Source organism: Carassius carassius, chromosome 16 (genome assembly GCF_963082965.1).
Source record: "Carassius carassius chromosome 16, fCarCar2.1, whole genome shotgun sequence".
NCBI lineage: Eukaryota > Metazoa > Chordata > Actinopteri > Cypriniformes > Cyprinidae > Carassius > Carassius carassius.
The window spans coordinates 33,118,651-33,145,556 of NC_081770.1; the positions used below are offsets into that span (position 1 = coordinate 33,118,651).

At 38.0% G+C, this 26,906-nt stretch overlaps 1 protein-coding gene across 1 annotated transcript in view; it reads right to left on the bottom strand.

Moving 5' to 3' along the window:
- The window catches only part of LOC132160152 (NACHT, LRR and PYD domains-containing protein 3-like), a 99,294-nt gene that overhangs the window by 66,595 nt on the left and 5,793 nt on the right, over positions 1–26,906 (bottom strand). The window contains exons 3-4 of the mRNA XM_059569889.1: positions 25,280–25,453; positions 14,395–14,568 (exon numbers count right to left, since the gene is read on the bottom strand). Of these exons, the coding sequence (XP_059425872.1) occupies positions 14,395–14,568; positions 25,280–25,453 (348 nt within the window). The remainder of the gene's footprint in view (positions 1–14,394; positions 14,569–25,279; positions 25,454–26,906) is intronic.

A 26,906-nucleotide genomic window follows, 5' to 3' on the forward strand; every position in this document is an offset into this window, starting at 1 on the left:
TAAGAATTTAGCAGTAAGAAATTACTCGTCTTCCAGTTTTTTATATCGACTATGTATTCCATTAGTTTTTAAATTGGTGTGTTTCACTGGGCCGCGAAGAAATATAGAGTTGAGTATCATCAGCATAACAGTGAAAGCTAACACCATGTTTCCTGATGATATCTCCCAAGGGTAACATATAAAGCATGAAGAGTAGCGGCCCTAGTACTGAGCCTTGAGGTACTCCATACTGCACTTGTGATCGATAGGATACATCTTCATTCACTGCTACGAACTGATGGCGGTCATATAAGTACGATTTAAACCATGCTAATGCACTTCCACTGATGCCAACAAAGTGTTCAAGTCTATGCAAAAGAATGTTGTGGTCAATTGTGTCAAACGCAGCACTAAGATCCAATAAAACTAATAGAGAGGTACACCCACGATCAGATGATAAGAGCAGATCATTTGTAACTCTAAGGAGAGCAGTCTCAGTACTATGATACGGTCTAAATCCTGACTGGAAATCCTCACATATACCATTTTTCTCTAAGAAGGAATATAATTGTGAGGATACCACCTTTTCTAGTATCTTGGACAGAAAAGGGAGATTCGAGATTGGTCTATAATTAACTAGTTCTTTGGGGTCAAGTTGTGGTTTTTTGATGAGAGGCTTAATAACAGCCAGTTTGAAGGTTTTGGGGACATATCCTAATGACAATGAGGAATTAATAATAGTCAGAAGAGGATCTATGACTTCTGGAAGCACCTCTTTTAGGAGCTTAGATGGTATAGGGTCTAACATATATGTTGTTGGTTTAGATGATTTAACAAGTTTATACAATTCTTCCTCTCCTATGGTAGAGAATGAGTGGAACTGTTCCTCAGGGGGTCTATAGTGCAATGTCTGATGTGATACTGTAGCTGACGGCTGAATGGTTGCAATTTTATCTCTGATAGTATCGATCAACACCATCTATTTTGTATAAAAAATATTAGATTAGATTATGACATGAATCTATACTTTTTAAGAAGAGGTCTGAAGTAGCTAGCAACAGAGGGGAAACAAGATGGCTAATGTGAACAACTCATCCTTATTATGTGAAAGTGTAGGTTTTTGTCACCACCGTCAGACGTCACCACCGTCAGGTTTTCTGTCTGACGGTGGTGACAAAAATCTCCAAATGGTCCTCAAGAGTCCTAAGAGAAAATGGTGCCATCAAGTCTAGCAAACTGGAGGATATTTTTGAACTTTTCTGCTGTTAACAGACAAGCGAGGCATGTCTCCTGCGCTCCTGCACCCGGTGTCTCCACAAACAAACACTTCCCACACCACAGCAAGACCAGACCAATGTTGAATGGCAGCAATGGACCCAGCAAGAAATACAAGAACAAGAAAAACTTTTCTCTCCTCTGCAGTGTCCCTCCAACTCTAGGTTTCAAGAGCACAACCTGGAACTTCTTCCCCACCTCACATGGGAAGGGAGCCCCAGACGGCATTGGAGGAACTGTGAAAAGGACTGCAGACAGCCTTATACTGCGGGGAAATGACATTGTGAACGGGAACATCTTCCATGAGATGGTTGGCAGAAGCCTCTGCAGCACTAAGCTCTATATCATTACTGAAGCTGACATGCAGCCATATGATGCACTTCTTTCTCAACCACTAAAACCTGTACCTGCAACAAGGAAACTCCACCAGGTCACACCGACACACAGAAACGACTCTGAAGTCCACTGTAGATCACTGTCCTGTTTCTGCAGTGAGCCACAGATGTGCGAGTGTTTCAGCTCAACAATATTCCAGTTGACTGCCAACGCACCCAGGGTACAGGTCGAAGATGATAGTCCTTATACCAGTGCAAAAGAGGAAAGGTCCTTTGGCAATGTTGATGTAGAAAATGGAACGGGAGGAAAGTGAGCAAGAGCCAATGGAGCAAGAACCACTGACCAACAGTGGGCCTGATGGGACAGTGACAGATCTATCTGCTGATATAGTTCATTGCGAAGATTGGTTTGCAGTCATTGATGACCAGAACTGGTGGTTAGCAAAAGCTGTCACTGTGGACGCTCATCATCAAGATGTTGAAGTGGAGTTTTTCCACCCTCATGAGCCTAACACACCATTCTATCCAAAAGGAGGTGGAAAGGATATGTGCTTCATATCATTTGACCATATTCTGGTCAAACTTGTGGAACCGTCATCATCAGGTCGTGCAAGCAGGACAAGGGAGATTTACAACCTGTCTGCTGAAGTCATGGACTTCATAGAGGAGAAACATATACACCATATACTTCCTGATAAAGCTAAATGAGTGGTGGAGTGATGTAAATCAGTCAGGGAATAGTCACATTGGTTGGCCTTCTGTAGCAAATCGTAGCTCCGTGTAGCTGTTTTTATTTTATTTTTTCTCTAGAATCTTTATCTTACTATCACTCTCTGTTTTTTAAAGTGGTAAAATATAACTTAATTCACACCATATTTCTGATATTATCGATCAATCTTATCAGATTAACTTTGATCGTTCACTTTTATTTTATATCCGTGAGTGCAGTACACCTGCAAAGCGTTAGCACTCGTTAGCTTGTCATTAGCGTTTTCATTCGAACCTATCACTGGTTTTCTTTTCTCCTCTCCTCTATCTCGCTCCAGTTTTTCACAAGTTCATCAAACAACCGCAGTAAGAATATTTCATCAAGCACGGTGAGTAATGGCTTCTCCTGCTATTGTTATTTGCAACTCTTGCCACATGTACCGTTTATCTATCTCTGTCGCTGATGAGGGGATTCACATGTGATAAATGCAGGGAAATAGTTAGGCTGACAGAGAAGATTTCAGAATTAGAGACATGCATCCAAATTTTAATTGAGGACAGTAAGCATGTTAGGGCTCTAGATACGGCTTTGGATGCGTCTAGCTCAGGGATTCCTGTACATTGTTCGGTTCCGGAAACAGAGCCCCTGCAGCAGGGCAACTGGGTGACGGTGAGGCAGCGTAGTCGTGGGTCAAAACACCGCTCTTCTGTTCCGATCAAAACATTAAACAGGTTCTCCCCACTCAGTGATGCACCCACTGAGAAACCTGATGAAAGTGCTCTAGTTATTGGTGATTTTATTGTACGGAACGTGAATATAGAGACACCAGCCACCATAGTCAAATGTTTACCGGGAGCCATAAATCTTACTGTATTTAAACATAAATACAGTAAGATTGTTATTCATGCCGGCGCTAATGATGTTCGACTAGAGATCGGAGATCACTAAAAATAACATTTAAGAGGTGTGTGAACTTGCAAGCACAATGTCAGACACTGTAATATGCCCTGGTCCCCTCCCTGCTTACCGTGGTGACGAGATGCATAGCAGATTTGTGGTGCTCACAGAATAACATAGGTTTCATAGAAAATTGGACGAGCTTCTGGGGCAGACCTGACCTGATTAAAAGAGATGGTCTTCATCCCTCCTGGGGTGGCACCACTCTTCTCTCTAGAAATATGGCAAATAGTCTTAGTGTTTATACTTGACTAACTGGGGCCCAGGTCAGGAAGCAGACAGACTGGCTAAACCAACCGTCTGCTAGCTGCCTTCCGTCACAGAGGTCAGTTAATTCTCAGCACATAGAGACTTTTTCACCTAGATTTCACATTATAGAGACTGTGTCTGTTCCCCCGAACGAGAAAATACAAAAAACGTCCAAACCAAGTTAAGATTAACAATTTAATTGAGGTTCAACAAATAAAAAACAGAAGCAATATGGATAAACAAATGATAAAGCTTGGCTTATTGAATATCAGATCCCTTTCTACGAAAACACTTTTTGTAAATAATATGATCACTGATCATAATATAGATGTACTCTCTTTGACAGAAACCTGGCTAAAACCTGATGATTACATGATTTTAAATGAGTCCACCCCCAAAGATCACTGTTATAAACATGAGCCGTGTCTAAAAGGAAAAGGTGGAGGTGTTGCTTCAATTTATAACAACGTTTTCAGGATTTCTCAGAGGGCAGGCTTCAAGTATAACTCATTTGAAGTAATGGTGCTTCATATAACATTATCCAGAGAAACAAATGTTAATGATAAATCCCCTGTTATGTTTGTACTGGCTACTGTATACAGGCCACCAGGGCACCATACAGACTTTATTAAAGAGTTTGGTGATTTTACATCCGAGTTAGTTCTGGCTGCAGATAAAGTTTTAATAGTTGGTGATTTTAATATCCATGTTGATAATGAAAAAGATGCATTGGGATCAGCATTTATAGACATTCTGAACTCTATTGGTGTTAGACAACATGTTTCAGGACCTACTCATTGTCGAAATCATACTCTAGATTTAATACTGTCACATGGAATTGATGTTGATGGTGTTGAAATTATTCAGCCAATTGATGATATCTCAGATCATTATTTAGTTCTGTGCAAACTTCATATAGACAAAATTGTAAATTCTACTTCTTGTTACAAGTATGGAAGAACCATCACTTCTACCACAAAAGACTGCTTTTTAAATTATCTTCCTGATGTAACCAAATTCCTGAGCATATCAAAAACCTCAGAACAACTTGATGATGTAACAGAAACTATGGACTCTCTTTTCTAGCACTTTAAATAAAGTTGCTCCTTTACGCTTAAGGAAGGTTAAGGAAAACAGTTTGACACCATGGTATAATGAGCATACTCGCACCCTAAAGAGAGCAGCCCGAAAAATGGAGCGCAGCTGGAGGAAAACAAAACTAGAGGTATTTCGTATTGCTTGGCGGGAAAGTAACATATCCTACAAAAAAAGCATTAAAAACTGCTAGATCCGATTACTTTTCTTTTTTTTTAGAAGAAAAGAAACATAACCCCAGGTATTTATTCAATACAGTGGCTAAATTAACGAAAAATAAAGCCTCAACAAGTGTTGACATTTCCCAACACCACAGCAGTAATGACTTTATGAACTACTTTACTTCTAAAATCGATACTATTAGAGATAAAATTGCAACCATTCCGCCGTCAGCTACAGTATCACATCAGACAGTGCACTATAGACCCCCTGAGGAACAGTTCCACTCATTCTCTACCATAGGAGAGGAAGAATTGTATAATCTTGTTAAATCATCTAAACCAACAACATGTATGTTAGACCCTATACCATCTAAGCTCCTAAAAGAGGTGCTTCCAGAAGTCATAGATCCTCTTCTGACTGTTATTAATTCCTCATTGTCATTAGGATATGTCCCCAAAACCTTCAAACTGGCTGTTATTAAGCCTCTCATCAAAAAACCACAACTTGACCCCAAAGAACTAGTTAATTATAGACCAATCTCGAATCTCCCTTTTCTGTCCAAGATACTAGAAAAGGTGGTATCCTCACAATTATATTCTTTCTTAGAGGAAAATGGTATATGTGAGGATTTCCAGTCAGGATTTAGACCGTATCATAGTACTGAGACTGCTCTCCTTAGAGTTACAAATGATCTGCTCTTATCATCTGATCGTGGGTGTATCTCTCTATTAGTTTTATTGGATCTTAGTGCTGCGTTTGACCACAACATTCTTTTGCATAGACATGAACACTTTGTTGGCATCAGTGGAAGTGCATTAGCATGGTTTAAATCGTATTTATATGACCACCATCAGTTCGTAGCAGTAATTGAAGATGTATCCTATCGATCACAAGTACAGTATGGAGTACCTCAAGGCTCATTACTAGGGCCGCTACTCTTCACGCTTTATATGTTACCCTTGGGAGATATCATCAGGAAACATGGTGTTGGCTTTCACTGTTATGCTGATGATACTCAGCTTTATATTTCTTCGCGGCCCGGTGAAACACACCAATTTGAAAAACTAATGGATTGCATAGCCGATATAAAAAACTGGATGACGAGTAATTTCTTACTGCTAAATTCTGAAAAAAAAACAGAGGTGTTAATTATAGGACCTAAAAACTCTGCTTGTAATAACCTAGAACACTGTCTAAGACTTGATGGTTGCTCTGTCAATTCTTCGTCATCAGTTAGGAACCTAGGTGTGCTATTTGATCGCAATCTTTCCTTAGAAAGCCACGTTTCTAGCATTTGTAAAACTGCATTTTTCCATCTCAAAAATATATCTAAATTACGGCCTATGCTCTCAATGTCAAATGCAGAAATGTTAATCCATGCATTTATGACCTCAAGGTTAGATTATTGTAATGCTTTATTGGGTGGTTGTTCTGCATGCTTAGTAAACAAACTACAGCTAGTCCAAAATGCAGCAGCAAGAGTTCTTACTAGAACCAGGAACGATGACCATATTAGCCCGGTCCTGTCAACACTGCACTGGCTCCCTATCAAACATCGTATAGATTTTAAAATATTGCTTATTACTTATAAAGCCCTGAATGGTTTAGCACCTCAGTATTTGAATGAGCTCCTTTTACATTATAATCCTCTACGTCCGCTACATTCTCAAAACTCAGGCAATTTGATAATACCTAGAATATCAAAATCAACTGCTGGCGGCAGTTGATTTTTAATATCCAAATCCGTTAAAGGATTTTTAGGCTGCATTAATTAGGTAAACCGGAACCGGAAACACTTCCCATAACACCCTATGTACTTGCTACATCATTAGAAGAATGGCATCTACACTAATATTTGTCTGTTTCTCTCTTGTTCCGAGGTCACCGTGGCCACCAGGTCCAGTCTGTGTCCAGATCAGAGGGTCACTGCAGTCACCCGGATCCAGTACGTATCCAGACCAGATGGTGGATCAGCACCTAGAAAGGACCTCTACATCCCTGAAAGACAGTGGAGACCAGGACAACTAGAGCCCCAGATTCAGATCCCCTGTAAAGCACCAGGACAAGACCACAGGAAACACAATCTGCACAATCTGACTTTGCTGCAGCCTGCAATTGAACTACTGGTTCCGTCTGGTCAGAGGAGAACTGGCCCCCCAACTGAGCCCAAGGTTTTTTTCTCCATTCTGTCACCGATGGAGTTTCGGTTCCTTGCTGCTGTCGCCTCTGGCTTGCTTAGTTGGGGACACTTCATCTACAGCAATATCATTGACTTGATTGCAAATAAATGCACAGACACTATTTAAACTGAACAGAGATGACATCACTGAATTCAATGATGAACTGCCTTTAACTATCATTTTGCATTATTGACACTGTTTTCCTAATGAATGTTGTTCAGTTGCTTTGACGCAATGTATTTTGTTTAAAGCGCTATATAAATAAAGGTGACTTTGACTTTTGACTTTGACATGAGTTCACATTTGAATTATTAATATTATTGTGCCAAATGTGTTTTGTGGTATTTACACAGAATGCTTTCTGTATTTTTCAACATTTCAGTTTATGGAAAAGAGACTGTAAGACGTACAGTACAGACCAAGAGTTTGGACACACCTTCTCATTCAAAGAGTTTTCTTTATTTTCATGACTATGACAATTGTAGATTCACACTGAAGGCATCAAAACTATGAATTAACACATGTGGAATTATATATGGAATTACATACATAACAAAAAGTGTGAAACAACTGAAAATATGTCATATTGTAGGTTCTTCAAAGTAGCCACCTTTTGCTTTGATTACTGTTTTGCACACTCTTGGCATTCTCTTGATGAGCTTCAAGAGGTAGTCACCTGAAATGGTCTTCCAACAGTCTTGAAGACTGTCACTACATGACAGTTAAATTTGAGGTCAGTGATGAATTCTATCATTGCTACTGGTAATGATTTCTTTTTGTACTTATGATGATTATTAAGGGGTACTTTTATTAATGATAGCCTATTGCTATTTGAACTTATATGTTAATTATTTAGTGTTTGCCACAGTGCTGTTACAATTGTTGTTATCTGTTCTTCACGTCCAATATACAGTTAACATTCCAGTTTTCAGAAGAATATAATGTATTATTTTATGAGTAGGGGGCACTAGATGACAGTTTAAGATGATGTCAGTAATGCATAATTATTCCTTCTGGTAATGACAATTTTTTACTATGATTTACATTTTTTAACTTATTTTTTTATAATTGATGATATGGGGATGTGGTACTTTTTAGATATTGCTTAATTGTATTGTATTCCTTGAAACAGGTTTATCACAGTGTTTAGGATTGTTCTTTTTTAGCTCCGTGTAGCTGTTTTTATTTTATTTTTCTCTCTAGAATCTTTATCTTACTATCATTCTCTGTTTTTTAAAGTGGTAAAATATAACTTAATTCACACCATATTTCTGATATTATCGATCAATCTTATCAGATTAACTTTGATCGTTCACTTTTATTTTATTTCCGTGAGTGCAGTACACCTGCAAAGCGTTAGCACTCGTTAGCTTGTCATTAGCGTCTTCATTCGAACCTATCGCTGTTTTCTTTTCTCCTCTCCCTCGCTCCAGTTTTTCACAAGTTCATCAAACAACCGCAGTAAGAATTTTCATCAAGCACGGTGAGTAATGGCTTCTCCTATCATTGTTTCTTGCACCTCTTGCCACATGTACAGTTTATCTATCTCTGTCGCTGATGAGGGATTCACATGTGATAAATGCAGGGAAATAGTTAGGCTGACAGAGAAAATTTCAGAATTAGAGACACGCATCCAAACTTTAATTGAGGATAGTAAAAATGTTAGGGCTCTAGATACGGCTTTGGATGCGTCTAGCTCAGGGATTCCTGTACATTGTTCGGTTCCGGAAACAGAGCCCCAGCAGCAGGGCAACTGGGTGACGGTGAGGCAGCGTAGTCGTGGGTCAAAACACCGCTCTTCTGTTCCGATCAAAACATTAAACAGGTTCTCCCCACTCAGTGATGCACCCACTGAGAAACCTGATGAAAGTGCTCTAGTTATTGGTGATTCTATTGTACGGAACGTGAATATAGAGACACCAGCCACCATAGTCAAATGTTTACCAGGTGCCAGAGCGCCTGACATCTTGGCAAATTTAAAAGTGCTGGCTAATGCTAAACGTAAATACAGTAAGATTGTTATTCATGCCGGCGCTAATGATGTTCGACTTCGCCAGTCGGAGATCACTAAAAATAACATTAAAGAGGTGTGTGAACTTGCAAGCACGATGTCAGACACTGTAATATGCTCTGGTCCCCTCCCTGCTTACCGTGGTGATGAGATGCATAGCAGATTGTCATCACTCAATGGCTGGATGTCTAAGTGGTGCCCACAGAATAACATAGGTTTCATAGACAATTGGACGAGCTTTTGGGGCAGACCTGACCTGTTTAAAAGAGATGGTCTTCATCCCTCCTGGGGTGGCGCCACTCTTCTCTCTAGAAATATGGCAAATAGTCTTAGTGTTTATACTTGACTAACTGGGGCCCAGGTCAGGAAGCAGACAGACTGGCTAAACCGACCGTCTGCTAGCTGCCTCCCGTCACAGAGGTCAGTTAATTCTCAGCACATAGAGACTTTTTCACCTAGATATCACACTATAGAGACTGTGTCTGTTCCCCGAACTAGAAAAAACAAAAAACGTCCAAACCAGGTTAAGATTAACAATTTAATTGAGGTTCAACAAATAAAAAACAGAAGCAATATGGATAAACAAATGATAAAGCTTGGCTTATTGAATATCAGATCCCTTTCTACGAAAACACTTTTTGTAAATAATATGATCACTGATCATAATATAGATGTACTCTGTTTGACAGAAACCTGGCTAAAACCTGATGATTACATTATTTTAAATGAGTCCACCCCCCAAGATTACTGTTATAAACATGAGCCACGTCTAAAAGGCAAAGGTGGAGGTGTTGCTTCAATTTATAACAATGTTTTCAGGATTTCTCAGAGGGCAGGCTACAAGTATAACTCGTTTGAAGTAATGGTACTTCATATAACATTATCCAAAGAAACAAATGTTAATGATAAATCCCCTGTTATGTTTGTACTGGCTACTGTATACAGGCCACCAGGGCACCATACAGACTTTATTAAAGAGTTTGGTGATTTTACATCTGAGTTAGTTCTGGCTGCAGATAAAGTTTTAATAGTTGGTGATTTTAATATCCATGTTGATAATGAAAACGATGCATTGGGATCAGCATTTATAGACATTCTGAACTCTATTGGTGTTAGACAACACGTTTCAGGACCTACTCTTTGTCGAAATCATACTCTAGATTTAATACTGTCACATGGAATTGATGTTGATGGTGTTGAAATTATTCAGCCAAGTGATGATATCTCAGATCATTATTTAGTTCTTTGCAAAATTCATATAGCCAAAATTGTAAATTCTACTTCTTGTTACAAGTATGGAAGAACCATCGTTTCTAACACAAAAGACTGCTTTTTAAGTTATCTTCCTGATGTATCCAAATTCCTTAGCATATCCAAAACCTCAGAACAACTTGATGATGTAACAGAAACTATGGACTCTCTCTTTTCTAGCACTTTAAATAAAGTTGCTCCTTTACGCTTAAGGAAGGTTAAGGAAAACAGTTTGACACCATGGTATAATGAGCATACTCGCACCCTAAAGAGAGCAGCCCGAAAAATGGAGCGCAGCTGGAGGAAAACAAAACTAGAGGTATTTCGTATTGCTTGGCGGGAAAGTAACATATCCTACAGAAAAGCATTAAAAACTGCTAGATCCGATTACTTTTCTTCTCTTTTAGAAGAAAACAAACATAACCCCAGGTATTTATTCAATACAGTGGCTAAATTAACGAAAAATAAAGCCTCAACAAGTGTTGACATTTCCCAACACCACGGCAGTAATGAGTTTATGAACTACTTTACTTCTAAAATCGATACTATTAGAGATACAATTGCAACCATTCAGCCGTCAGCTACAGTATCACATCAGACAGTGCACTATAGACCCCCTGAGGAACAGTTCCACTCATTCTCTACCATAGGAGAGGAAGAATTGTATAAACTTGTTAAATCATCTAAACCAACAACATGTATGTTAGACCCTATACCATCTAAGCTCCTGAAAGAGTTGCTTCCAGAAGTCATAGATCCTCTTCTGACTATTATTAATTCCTCATTGTCATTAGGACATGTCCCCAAAACCTTCAAACTGGCTGTTATTAAGCCTCTCATCAAAAAACCACAACTTGACCCCAAAGAACTAGTTAATTATAGACCAATCTCGAATCTCCCTTTTCTGTCCAAGATACTAGAAAAGGTGGTATCCACACAATTATATTCCTTCTTAGAGAAAAATGGTATATGTGAGGATTTCCAGTCAGGATTTAGACCGTATCATAGTACTGAGACTGCTCTTCTTAGAGTTACAAATGATCTGCTCTTATCATCTGATCGTGGGTGTATCTCTCTATTAGTTTTATTGGATCTTAGTGCTGCGTTTGACACAATTGACCACAACATTCTTTTGCATAGACTTGAATACTTTGTTGGCATCAGTGGAAGTGCATTAGCATGGTTTAAATCGTACTTATATGACCGCCATCAGTTCGTAGCAGTGAATGAAGATGTATCCTATCGATCACAAGTGCAGTATGGAGTACCTCAAGGCTCAGTACTAGGGCCGCTACTCTTCACACTTTATATGTTACCCTTGGGAGATATCATCAGGAAACATGGTGTTAGCTTTCACTGTTATGCTGATGATACTCAGCTCTATATTTCTTCGCAGCCCGGTGAAACACACCAATTTGAAAAACTAATGGATTGCATAGTCGATATAAAAAACTGGATGACGAGTAATTTCTTACTGCTAAATTCTGATAAAACAGAGGTGTTAATTATAGGACCTAAAAACTCTGCTTGTAATAACCTAGAACACTGTCTAAGACTTGATGGTTGCTCTGTCAATTCTTCGTCATCAGTTAGGAACCTAGGTGTGCTACTTGATCGCAATCTTTCCTTAGAAAGCCACGTTTCTAGCATTTGTAAAACTGCATTTTTCCATCTCAAAAATATATCTAAATTACGGCCTATGCTCTCAATGTCAAATGCAGAAATGTTAATCCATGCATTTATGACCTCAAGGTTAGATTATTGTAATGCTTTATTGGGTGGTTGTTCTGCACGCTTAGTAAACAAACTACAGCTAGTCCAAAATGCAGCAGCAAGAGTTCTTACTAGAACCAGGAAGTATGACCATATTAGCCCGGTCCTGTCAACACTGCACTGGCTCCCTATCAAGCATCGCATAGATTTTAAAATATTGCTTATTACTTATAAAGCCCTGAATGGTTTAGCACCTCAGTATTTGAATGAGCTCCTTTTACATTATAATCCTCTATGTCCGCTACGTTCTCAAAACTCAGGCAATTTGATAATACCTAGAATATCAAAATCAACTGCAGGCGGCAGATCCTTTTCCTATTTGGCGCCCAAACTCTGGAATAACCTACCTAACATTGTTCGGGAGGCAGACACACTCTTGCAGTTTAAATCTAGATTAAAGACCCATCTCTTTAACCTGGCATACACATAACATACTAATATGCTTTTATTATCCAAATCCGTTAAAGGATTTTTAGGCTGCATTAATTAGGTAAACCGTAACCGGAAACACTTCCCATAACAACCTATGTACTTGCTACATCATTAGAAGAATGGCATCTACGCTAATATTTGTCTGTTTCTCTCTTGTTCCGAGGTCACCGTGGCCACCAGATCCAGTCTGTGTCCAGATCAGAGGGTCACTGCAGTCACCCGGATCCAGTACGTATCCAGACCAGATGCTGGATCAGCACCTAGAAAGGACCTCTACATCCCTGAAAGACAGCGGAGACCAGGACAACTAGAGCCCCAGATACAGATCCCCTGTAAAGACCTTGTCTCAGAGGAGCACCAGGACAAGACAACAGGAAACAGATGATTCTTCTGCACAATCTGACTTTGCTGCAGCCCGGAATTTAACTACTGGTTTCGTCTGGTCAGAGGAGAACTAGCCCCCCAACTGAGCCTGGTTTCTCCCAAGGTTTTTTTCTCCATTCTGTCACCGATGGAGTTTCGGTTCCTTGCCGCTGTCGCCTCTGGCTTGCTTAGTTGGGGACACTTCATCTACAGCGATATCGTTGACTTGATTGCAAATAAATGCACAGACACTATTTAACTGAACAGAGATGACATAACTGAATCCAATGATGAACTGCCTTTAACTATCATTTTTGCATTATTGACACTGTTTTCCTAATGAATGTTGTTCAGTTGCTTTGATGCAATGTATTTTGTTTAAAGCGCTATATAAATAAAGGTGACATTGACATTTTTTGGACAAAATAGTTAAATAAAGTTGTTAAGCAGGAAGCCATTGACTTGAGTGGTATACATTTTGGAATTGTATGTTGTAATGAGGCCACTGTCACCACCGTCAGAGGGAGTTGTATTTGTTTAAAATGAATATGTTTACAATATGTTTCTTCAGTGCTGTTGAGTTATTAAAGAAATAATCTATTTTAATACGAAAATATGTTTGTTAAATAAAAAAACATTACTTTTTATATTTAGGCTTAAAGTAAACGTTATATGATGTTAGATCTTTTAAAGGAGTGCACGTGAAACAGTATAAAAAATTTACAAAAGTGAATATTCAACATTTAACAGCATATATGTGTACTAAGTATGCAATATAATTATTTAAAAACTCTAAATACATATTAGACCAAATAAATAAAAAAAATATTAAATTTATATTGTGTCTGACGGTGTCAACAGAAACAAAGTAGAGCCCCAGAGACAGATCCCCATTGAAGACCTTGTCTCCTAGACAGCCATCCGGACAAGACCATTGGAACCAGATGAATCCTCTGCACAATCTGACTATGTTGAACCTTATAGTTGGTTTTGTCTGGCCTGGGGAGAACATCACACTATTTCCAGGTTTTAACCTGGGTGGCTGAAGCGTTGTTATGTGCGTGATTCAATATCAGTCAGTGGCAGTGCAAGAAGTGAGCAGGGGAAAAGGCTGTCCTCTCAGAAAACTTACAAATAAATTTAATTTTTGAGGTTTAATTACTATTTGGAACATTGGGATTGCTAGATGAAGGCTTAATGAACTTATTTTTGTGAAAACCTGAAATTCGACCAAAATCAATATTTATCACTTTTTTGTCTGTAGCTCAAAATGAGCCTGTGTGCTTTCCAACTAATTTTGCCAGAATGGGTTACAAATGGTCATAATTCACTTCCCTGCTTGTTGTTCCTAACTTGATTTACTTTCTTTCTTCTGTGAAATTCAATATAGAACATTTTTTTATATTGTTAGCAACCAAAGTTTGGTACCATTGCTTTTTACTGGATTGACACAAAACATTTCTACAGAAGAAAGTCATGCTGCTTTGAAATTACTTGAAGATAACTTAAGTAACAATATAGTTTTTCTTTTGGGTGAACTATCCCTTTAACATTAAATCTTTTTGTTTGGCAGTATTTTCAGTCAGTTTTTGTGTGTGTGTACAATAATAAAATAACACTCACTGTAATTTCTCCAGTTTACAGTGTGGATCCTCCAGTAGAGCAGAGAGCAGCTTCACTCCTGAGTCTCCTGGTTTATTACAGTTTAGATTCAGTTCTCTCAGGTGTGAGGGGTTTGATCTCATGGCTGAAATCAGAACAGCACACCCTTCCTCTCTAAAACTGCAGGAACTCAGCCTCAGGAAAAAAATAAAAAAACAGTTGAAATCATGAATCCATTTTCCAAACCTTGTTTTTGGCTTGTCCTGAATCACTACAATACCTCTATAATTAGTGTTTGGACTATTTTAGACTGATTTTGGCCACTGCAGAGTAGCCTAGTACCTGCATAATTTGTCATAGACATAAACAGAGAAAAGTAGCTCCGCCTAAATGTTCTTCCACAAGACACATTTTATAAACCGCTAGAACACCAAAAGTTATGGATTGTTTGTTACAGTGTGTGTCATTTAGAACTGTTTTAGAATGCTGTTGTGTGTCTCCCTGCTATCAGGTATGACTTCTGAATTGGCTTTTTAATTGTTTAATAATGTAATTGGCATGATACATTCTTAGCTGACAAATAAAATATTATATTTGATTTATTCAGAACTCTTCTGAAATCATTATGACAAGTAGTTCATGTGGAGGCTTATATTACCTCAAATCTAAAGACTTAAGGCTCATGTATGAATTAACCTTGCACCTTCTGATTAAGTTCAGAATGCCGAATTTGTAATAGTGAGATCCATGCTGGCCACATAAGACTCATGGTGTTTTCACACCTAGTTTGTTTGAGCCCAGCAAACGCTTTTGGAGCGGTTCAGCTAATATATGTGAATAACCAAGTGATCTCAGACCTCCCTAAAAGGAGCCAAAAGTGAACTGTTCGTGTGTGAGTCTAGTTGTGGTTAGATTTTTCTCATGATTTATGAAAACAATGAGGGCCCAGTATGCTTTGTATGGACCAACATAACCGTAATCCTTCAGTTAAGCAGTTTAATAGGCCTACTTGTATATATATATATATATATATATATATATATATATATATATATATTTATATAAGCATTTTATATTATTATGTACTGATGTCGGACATTCAATCTATTGTTAGCTACATTTAAAAAACAAAGACAAATTTGTAAATGAATAAATGAACTGTTAAAGGGTTAGTTCACCCAGTAATCAAAATTATGTAATTAATAACTCACCCTCATGTCGTTCCAAACCAGTGAGACCTCAGTTTATTTTTGGAACACAGTTTAAGATATTTTTGATTTAGTCCGTGAGCTCTCAGTCCCTCCATTGAAATGTGTGTACGGTCTACTGTCCATGTCCAGAAAGGTAAGAAAAACATCATCGAAGTAGTCCATGTGACATCAGAGGGTCAGTTAGAATTTTTGAAACATCCGAAATACATTTTGGTCCAAAAATAGCAAAAAATTTTGACTTTATTCCGCATTGTCTTCTCTTCCGTGTCTGTTGTGAGAGAGTTCAAAACAAAGTAGTTTGTGATATCCGGTTCGCGAACGAATCATTCGATGAAACCGGATATTTTTGAACCAGTTCACCAAATCAAACTGAATCGTTTTAAACGGTTCGCATCTCCAATACGCATTAATCCACAAATGACTTAAGCTAAATAATGAACGAAACTTTGACTCTTTCACGAGTCAAGAACCGGTTGCATCGGTTTTCGGATGTAGTTCTTTCGGACAGTTCGATTCAATAAACCGGTTGAAGAAAACGGTTCACCGGTTCTTTTGCGTTCGACGTAATGGCGTCATTGGCAATGATTGCCCTTGATTCAAGCCTTCGATTTACCTAGACTCATAAAATTAGCACAGAATCAGTTCAGAATCAATCACCAAAAGAATCAGTTCGGTTCAGACGCTCTGTGTGTCAGTCTGCTTCACACTGAATCACACATGCACAGTTATCATCAGCCCCTCGGTTCTCGAATCGGACGGTTCTTGATTCGAGAATGAGTCAGTCTTTTGTTCGTTATCTGGCTCGGCTCGGTGTTCATCTACAGTTCTCTCTTCACAGCAGTTCAGTCAGTGTACTGTTTGAGTAAATGAATTACTCCGGGATATTGGTTTGTTTGAACTCAGAGGGAGTGTCAGCCACATTAAAAAAGTTAACAGCTTAAGTCATTTGTGGATTAATGCGTATTGGAGACGCGAACCGTTTAAAACGATTCAGTTCGATTTGGTGAACTGGTTCAAAAAGATCCAGTTACATCGAATGATTCGTTCATGAACCGGATATCACAAACTGCTTTGTTTTGAACTCTCTCACAACTGACACGGAAGAGAAGACAATGCTGAATAAAGTCGTAGTTTTTGCTATTTTTGGACCAAAATTTATTTTAGATGCTTTAAAAAATTCTAACTGACCCTCTGATGTCACATGGACTACTTTAATGATGTTTTTATTACCTTTCTGGACATGGACAGTATACTGTACACACAGTTTCAATGGAAGGACTGAGAGCTCTTGGACTAAAATACTGAAATATCTTAAACTGTGTTCCGAAGATAAACGGAGGTCTCACTGGTTTGGAACAACATGAGGGTGTTATTTATTACATAATTTTGATTATTGGGTGAACTAACCCTTTAACTCGTATTATTTAATGCATGCATCGTTAAGTATTTCATCATGACGGAGGCAAAGAACCACCTGACGCACAGTGGATATTCAGCATTCTGCCCGCTTTAAATCAGACACAGAAATGAAGGTGAAATGATAGTGCAGTATGATCACATGTATTGAATGCATTAATTATATTATTGATTTGAGTTAATTATCAAGAGAGAGAGAAAAAAGTTGCATGTGTGAATTGCGTCTGTGACTCTGCAAAATTGAAGCTGTGATTTTCGTTATTTCAAAACATCAATTTCATAGTATCAAAGCTACTATATTAATAAAAATTGCATGGCAGAATTGACAACAAGTGTCCATGCTCATGAATATTTCCGTCTGTGAGCATGATCTCTGGTCTGTCTCTGCGAGTGATGTGCGTGTGCATGCGACGTCTCATGTGTCAATGAAAGCAGCGAAAAAATATAGTAGCAATATATTGTTAGTTGCAATGAAACATTTTATTACTATCTTATCTGAGGGAAAAAAACAAGTTTATTTAACTTTATACATAATATTCCCTTTTTATTTTAATATTGACTGAAATGCATTGTTAAAGCTCTGCAAATGTCTTGACAGTGACACAATCAGGGATTGCCAGCTCTTTCTCACCCCCCTCCCTGTCCACCTAATCTTTCACATTTTCCAGTGGCTCAGACACCAGCTTTTCACTGCTGCTCAAAAAGATGGGTTCTGAGTTCTTTTGAAGTTGTGGTATGAAAAAAGCGGTCTGAGATCACTTCAATGCTGAAGAGGACCAAGAATAGAGACAGACTTTTGAGTCCACTATATTGTGAACACCAAAACTGAAGTCCCTTACATCTGGTTTGCTTTCTGGTTCACTTTAACTGGGTTTGGTTCCTTAAAACAAACTATATGTGAAAACACCATCAGATGCAGCATCAGTCTCTGATGAATGAATAATTGAAAGTATGGGATTTTCAGAAAAATCAAATATCTAAATTCATACATAATTTATATTTGTGATCAGTTTTTAATTGAAAATACAGTCTAAATTTAATGATCACTAGAAACTGGAGTAAGATTAAATACAGAACTAGATTCAAATTGAAACTGAATCTTAATTAAGTGACCTTTGCAGAAGCGGAAGTAATAGACCTACACACATTATACCTTCACTCACGCCATTGGATTCCATCGTTGGAGAAATTGGGTGGTCTTTAATGAAATAATGTAATGGTCCTTTTTAGATTTGAAAAGTGTGATTCTTTTTATAAAGTGATGGGTGTTCTCTTTAATGATTTATCAGTCAAATACTGTGTTTATCTCTAATAAAAACTCAAACAAAAATCAGTGACATCGCATTCATCCTGACATTTAAAACTGCAGTAAACATGTCAATTGATTTTGTTCTTTTGTGTCTCACGACTCTTATTTTGATTTTATTATGGAATCTTAGTTTGAGTCTCCATTTCTAGTGTTTATTCCAGTTCCTTATCGGTACTTAAATCGGTACTTAACTCGTAGTGTGTCTTGCTTAAGATGCTATGGGGGAAACTCCTTTTTCTCAGAACGCAGTTTAACTGCATGACCATTCATTCGTGCAGTGTATCAAACCAATGGCTTGGAAGCAGCAACACAGCCCACCAGAGCCTGCCAAAATGGGTGAGGCATCTGGCTATATATGAAGGCACTTTGCCAAAGATTCCTTGGATTCCCTCTACAAGACTCTAAGCCTTCGCCGTGAACCAGCCTTGCAAGCGGATCAAGACCCCTTCCTGCTCGGCTGACGTCGCTGCTCTTCAGCTGCCTTCAGCATCTGCAGCAGCTGTGGTCTTCCCGGTCCCCTACTTTTATCCGGCGACTATAGGAGCACATTTTCTGAGCAAATTTCCGGCATTGTTGCAAATACGGCGCCACATCATAGAGATGCGCAATAAAGTCAATAATCACACTATTTATAAAGAAGCAGTCACATTGATACCTGTGATTACACAGAAATAGCGTGCCGATTTGCACTCAAACAGATGGTAATCATGCATATACAGCCACATTCAACATAAAACACACTCACATATATATATATATATAAAAAAAACAAATAAAGAAAAAGGCGATCCCTATGTTATACCTCCATTAGATGACAGGTGCGTCACAGCGAGAGAGTGCCAGAATTCAAATAAACAATCTTCTGCCTATCTTTCACTTTTTTTTTAGTGGATCGTCTCATTCTGTTTGTGACACTGTACGCTACAAAACCATGCTGTTTTTCACTACCAAGATGCAGTTTTCTGAGCGCGAGTTATTCCATAACGGGGACAAACAATTCTGTCCCTGAATAACTGAAACGTAAATAAAGGAATTATCATCCATATTACAACGTTATTGCTTCGTTGGACTAAACATGTTCTATGAGATGTCGTTCAGTGGACCCTTGCCTTCCTAACTAAACCAGGATTTACAGTTGTGGAAGTGTTTATGACTGTATTTTTTATTTTGTTGGCCTATATTTTTGCTGGAGGTCCTGTACATCTTGTTTATTTTATATATTTTATATTATTTTCCCCCATTTTAAATTCTTATTATCCAATGAAAGGATACATTTTTGTAATTTTTTAACATAAAAGACCAAAAGGATTAACAATGCAGATTAATTTTCACAACCTTCTTTGATCATATTTACCAAGGGTGCCGATATTTTTGGCCATGACTGTATATAGTTTGTCAAGATTAATTTTGTACGGTTTCATTTAATCTATTAGTAAACATTGACACGTGCAAACAAGGACAGTTCAGTGCGCCCACATCCAGGTGCATGTTAACAGGATAAATAATTTTCAGTGAGCCAAATTTCATTAATAAAAATAAAATCCAGGTTATTTTTAGAAAAAAATAATAATTTATCTATACAAGGTCCTCCCCTTTCGGAGTGTCTTTAACTCCTCGCACTTTTATGAAGTGCATGTATGCGGCTCTTTCCCCACTGAGACAGATGGGAATCCGCATTCTGAATTATCTCGATGACTGGCTCATCTTGGCACAGTCAGAGAATGAGCTATTATCTCAGATATCCTCCCTCATTAGCCATTTAGAGTGCCTGGAACTCCTGGTCAATTCAGCCAAGAGCGAGCTGTTCCCCAGCCAACGGACATCGTTCCTGGTAACAGTTCTTGACTCAGCCCGAATGAGAGCGGTAGTCATGCCAGATAATGCACTGGCTATTCAGCAGCTCACGGCCTCATTCAAAGTTGGAACCCTTCGCCATCTCAATGTATTTCAGAAGATGTTTGCCCTCATACCCTCTGCTTCTCCAGTACTTCAGCTGGGACTACTTCACATGCGTGTTTCAGTACTGGCTGAAACCATGAGTTCCGTCCCTCGCCTGGCTTCATGGATTCATGCATGTGAAGTTGAACCAGGCCTGCATAGCAGCTCTGGCCCCTTTGAAAGACATGAGAGAGATATCTATAAGAAAGCTTGACATGTCTACTTTTAAAGTACTCATACCTTCACTGTACGCACTTGGCCCCCACTGGGTTCTGAGGCTGTACAGTTTATTTTTGAATGATTACTCATCACTGGGCCGACCTCTGTGAGTGTGGCTCTATCACCTCCTGCGGGGCTTCCCTGCCAAATACTTGGATTGCACTGGTTCCCCATAGTGTCTTAAGCAAGATGCAGTACAAGTGAAGTATCATTAGGGAACCGTTTCCTTGGTTCATCGTCATGCTTGCTTAATTTTCACCTGCTATATATGATGTTTTTTTCATTAAGACATCTTCCTGTTACTTTTCATCCACTCATATACAGGTGCATCTCAATAAATTAGATTGTCATGGAAAAGTTCATTTATTTAATTAATTCACCTCAAATTATGAAACTTGTGTATAAAATGAATCCAGTGCACACAGTAGTTTAAGTCTTTGGTTCTTTTAATTGTGATGATTTTGGTTCACATTTAACACACACCCACCATCCCAAAAAAATTTATTATGGTGACATGCCAATCAGCTAATCAACTCAAAACACCTGCAAAGGTTTCCTGAGCCTTCAAAATGGTCTATCAGTCTGGTTCACTAGGCTACACAATCATTGGGAAGGCTGCTGATCTGACAGTTGTCCAGAAGACAATAGGATAGTATATGATAAACTTTATTTGTCCCTGAAGGGAAATTTGTCTTGGGCAAAGTGCTACAGTGTTGTTCTGGACAGACAATAATAATAATAAAATAAAATAAAACAAAACAATGTATAAGTCTAAAATATGAAATACATATAGTGCAAAACACAAGGTTCCAATTTGTTATATGAACATTATTTTTGTTCGAATTCAGCATTTTTATCAAGGCAGGAACAAATGAAAGCTTTAGTCTATTAGTTTAACTAAAAAAAGGATTGTTTGGCATCAGTACTGATACTTATTGCAATCATTGACACCAATAATTGAAACCCTTCACAAGGAGGGTAAGCCACAAACATTGATTGCCAAATTGCTGGCTGTTCACAGAGTGGTGTATCCAAGCATGTTAACAGAAAGTTGAGTGGAAGGAAAAAGTATGGAAGAAAAAGATGCAAAACCAACCGAGAGAAACGCAGCCTTATGAGGATTGTCAAGCAAAATCAATTCAAGAATTTGAGTGAACTTCACAAGGAATGGATTAAGGCTGGGGTCAAGGCATCAAGAGCCATGACACTCAGATGTGTCAAGGAATTTGCTGAACCACGGCAATGTCAGAGGCATCATACCTGGGCTATGGAGAAGAAGATCTGGACTGTTGCCCAGTGGTCCAAAGTCCTCTTTTCAGATGAGAGCAAGTTTTATATTTAAGGTAAGGTCCTAGAGTCTGGAGGAAGGGTGGAGAAGCTCATAGCCCAAGTTGCTTGAAGTCCACAGTTAAGTTTCCACAGTCTGTGATGATTTGGGGTGCAAATGTTGTTGGTCCATTGTGTTATTTGGAAAACAAAGTCACTGCACCCGTTTACCAAGAAATTTTGGAGCACTTCATGCCTCCTTGTCCTGACCAGCTTTTTGAAGATGCTGATTTCATTTTCCAGCAGGATTTGTCACCTGCCCACACTGCCAAAAGCACCAAAAGTTGGTTAAATGACCATGGTGTTGGTGTGCTTGACTGGCCAGCAGACTCACCAGACCTGAACCCAATAGAGAATCCATGGGCTATTGTCGAGAGGAAAATGAAAAAAAGAGACCAAAAAATGCAGATGAGCTGAAGGCCACTGTCAAAGAAACCTGGGCTTCCATACCATCTCAGGAGTGCCACAAACTGATCACCTCCATGCCACACCTAATTGAGGCAGTAATTAAAGCAAAATGAGCCCCAAGTTTTTTTTATTGGTCTCATGCAGTATTCAAATTTGTTGAGATTGTGAATTGGTGGGATTTTGTTAAAAGTGAGGCAAAATCATCACGATTAAAAGAACCAAAGACTTAAACTACTTCAGTCTGTGTGCACTGAGTTTAATGCACAAGTTTCACAATTTGAGTTGAATTACTCAAATAAATGAACTTTTCCACGACATTCTAATTTATTGAGATGCAGCTGTATTATGAAAACACATCTATGTAATTTTACTTTAATTCAAAACCTCATAGTTACTGAGATGTGATGACACTCACTGTAGTTTCTCCAGTTTATAGTGTGGATCCTCCAGTACAGCAGAGAGCAGCTTCACTCCTGAGTCTCCTGGTTTATTAAAGTTCAGATTCAATTCTGTCAGTTTTGAGGGATTTGATCTTAGAGCTGAAATCAGAGCAACACAGCCTTCTTCTCCAATACTGCAGCCCCACAGCCTATAGAGAGTGAAAAATATTAATGTTCTATGAGACTTTAGGGGGAGAGTTTATTTCCACGGCATGGAAAAAAACCTCTCCATGCCTGTTTTTATGAGCACTACTTTTATTTCTCAGACAGTGTTTTAGAAATTGTAATTTTCCACCCAAGCACAAGCTAAGTAATTAATTTATTGGATTCTTTGCAGTTTAAAAGTGGGGGTAGTAACGAGTTACATTTACTTCAGTAAATTTTTTGGGTATTAATACTAGAGTATATTTAAAGATTACTCAAGTATATTTTTTTGTGAAAAACTGTAATTTTACTCCATTACTGTGGGTGACACTCCTCTCGTTACTTTATCTTAGGGCAATACAAGTTAAAAATTCTTCAATTTATTCCAAACGCGCTGTAAATTTTTCTCTGTGATGCCCATTCAAGAAAGATTCATTATTTTAAGTCAACTCTGTTCAATGGCTTGATCAAACCATTTGGCAAACCAGTGAATTAGTTCTTGAATCAGTTTGAATTATTTGTTCAGTTCCTTGACGCATGCACTGACTGAAGGGGTTCTCACTCAGAGTTTCAACAGAAAGTTTAAGAACATCAAGAACGTTGAAGACATGGTTTTGGATCTACAGTCAATTGAAAGCAAATCTGCAAAGGCTATTGTTTGCGAGCTATGAGATCTTTCTTAGATGAACACTGCATGTGCGGTCTACGTTTCCACAGGTATAGGCTACATTCGATTAGAGTACAAGATACCACTATGATGTTACCAATTTGTTTTACATGTGCCCTATACATTAATATAATGTATAATTTATACATTAAATTAGGTGTCACAAAGTTTGAAATGAATACCCGCCAAACCCGCGTTAGCTCTTTTCCAGGAGGAACGCCTTTGCCTAGACACAATTATTATTTTTCACAAAATTTACACTTACAGAAATATACATTTGTTTTAATTTTGCAGAACAGACAGAAGAATATCTGTCAATGTGCATTTGTTTCCTTACGTTCAGATGTTCAGTAGAGATCACATGAGGAGTTTTTTATATACATATATAATACACAATTAATATAATTTAAAAAATAATTTAAGTCAGTGATGCAAATCAGAATTTTTATCAGCTGTTACTCCAGTTTCCAGATTCATATGATCCTTCAGAAATCATTGTAATATATTGATTTATTACCAGTGTTGGAAACTGTTTTGCTGCTTAATATTTTTTTGGAACCTGTGACATTTTGTTCAGGATCCTTTAATGAAAAGAAAGCTAAAAAGAACAGCATTGATGATAAATTAACATATTGGAATAATTTCTGAAGGATTACGTGACACTGAAGACTGGCGTAAAGGCTGTGTTAAAATTAACACTGAAACAGTGTAAAGTTAATGAGATAATTAAGTGATTAATTAAATGATGATTGATCACTAGTGAAGACACCTGATGTTAACCAGCAGAATAACTGAATGTTGTGAACTGAAACACTGATCTTGTTTAGAACCTAATGTCTGTATTAACCTTACTGATTACAGCAGCCTTGTGATTCTACAGCACAAGATCAATATAATCAGAGGCATTTCTAAGAGATATATTAATAAGCACATAGTGATTATTTTGTCAAAACATAACCAGCATCTGCAGGAATTTTCATTGTGTTTTCTTTGCCATAACAAATGTGTCTTATAAACATACAGTTAAAAGCAATCACAAATTAAAATTAATAAATAAATACACATTCAAAGGGGTCCTATTATGCTTTTTCACTTTTTCAACATTAGTTAGTCTGTAATGCTGCTGTTTGAGCATAAAAAAGATCTGCAAAGTAAGCTTAAAGTCCAATTCAGAAGGAGATATTTCATCAAACAAAAATCATTTTACAAAAAATACAACAAATCACTCGTTTGAACTACAACGCATCTGATCCGGGATTTGTGATATATATATCGATGAATGGGATGAGACCTGATTGAGCTTCACTAGTTATCACTATGTTGGAGACACGTAACCTTGCCCAAGGCAAACAAACTTAGAGTGGTTACAATCATCCTGGTTTAAATCGTGCCAAACTGATTTTATATTGATGCAATATTTACACTGAAACTCATAGTAAGAGGCAGGACATTTCCGACCAGGCACCGAGTGCTGCCAATCACAACACATACTGGTCCAGCTAACCAATCACAGCACATTTCATATTTCAGAAAGTGGGCCTTCATTTGATACAGAAACTATTTGGGCCATTCATGCCAGACTGGGGAGAGAGATGTTGTAAAAATGTAAAATATGTGAAAAATAATGTTTTTCTAACAACCTAATATGAGAGCCTGTCCTAGTACACCCACAAAATAAAATCAAGACTTTGCAAAAGAGCTTAATAGGATGCCTTTAAAATGTCAAGGGCCAAGAGCCCAACTAAACTAAACACTGACCACAAAAAGTTTCAAATCAATATTTCTCATTACAGGTAAAAACTATGAAATAAAACATGACTGCACTCACTGTAGTTTCTGCAGTTTACAGTGTGGATCCTCCAGTAGAGCAGAGAGCAGCTTCATTCCTGAGTCTCCTGGATTATTATCACTCAGATTCAGTTCTGTCAGATGTGAGGGATTTGATCTCAGAGCTGAAATCAAAGCGGCACAGCCTTCCTGTGTAATATGACAGTTGGAAAGACTGCAAAGAAAATACAGAATAATTAAAACTGAGTTAACAGTGCTTGACTCATGTGTCTAATGTAATTGTTTTCTTATGCAATTTTAGCTGAAAAACATATATTAACAATTATCAAACCAGATAGTGAAAGTAACTCAGACTCTTGTCCCATAATAGACTTTAGACTCCACTCAACCTGAAATTACTTCAGATTTTACTCATCAAATAGGACTCTTAAATATTCCCACGAGTCTTAACCTTACTTATTGAAAAAGATTGTGTATTTTGATATATATTCAACAATTTACAGTTATTCAAATTACAATATTTTATTCAGTATTTTTCAGCTTTCTTAAATGTATGTAAAAAAAGGTTACACATATAACCATGGTTCCCTGAGAATGGAAAACGAGAAACTATGTCCTCTAGAGGATACTAGGGTAATGCCTCTAGCATGACTGGTGTCTGAAGCATGAATGAAAAAACGACAATGAACTTGACATTGGCAGGCGGCAGCCTATGACATAAACAATAAAGTGACTGTGGGTATAAAAGAGCACCTGTAGATTATGCCATCCACTTCTTTGTCTGAAGGAGAAGCAGGCAGGAATGCCCAACACATGGCCTATTCTCAGGTAACCATGGTACATGAGTAAAACTGAGACATTACCTTTCGAAAGGGAATTTGAATCTCAACAATGGTGACAATGAACAAAATCCTTTATGCTGCAATGCATGTTGGGCAATACTATAATAAAAACTCCCACCATGCACTGCAGTGTGAAAAATGATTGTCACCACTGTTGAGGATCGTATGATATGTGTTTATGTGAAAAAAAGCCTGATCTGATACATTTTTTTTGTTTAAAATATTGAAGCATTACAGTGCTGTTTCTTAATTTTTTTTTTTTTTTGCAATTCTGAATGTCAGTCAACAAACCAAAGACAGAGACCACATTGTGATGTTCATTTAAATGAGTCATAAGCAGAACATATAAGCTAATCTGCTACTTCAAGCTTTGCAGCAGTGCACAAATGTTTTCTGTGAAACAATATTACAATTGCTTAAAAGCAAATTACTTAAAATTATTAAAAGAGACAAGGGACAAACTGAAGCAAACCTTGTCCACAATTATGGTGGCATTTTCTGTGTATGTTAGTGATGTTCTATTCTTGAATGAATCGTTCTTTTGAGCTGGTTCACAAATTGAACTTTAGTTCCGGGTTGATGACGCAGGACGCACATCCAAAGTAGCAAGTAGAACTCAAAAGAACCAATTGAGCCGGTTCAATCACCTGTCAAAGTTTACAGAGGACTCAACAAGAACCGAATGAGCTGTGGCGAAGCTTGCTGAGGATTACCGAAGATTCTGAAGAGTGAGTTGCCGATACTGTGCAAGCCTGAGGCGCGTACTGGAATGGAAATATGCTTATAATGAATGTTATTAATTTACATTTTATTAAAACCTACAAA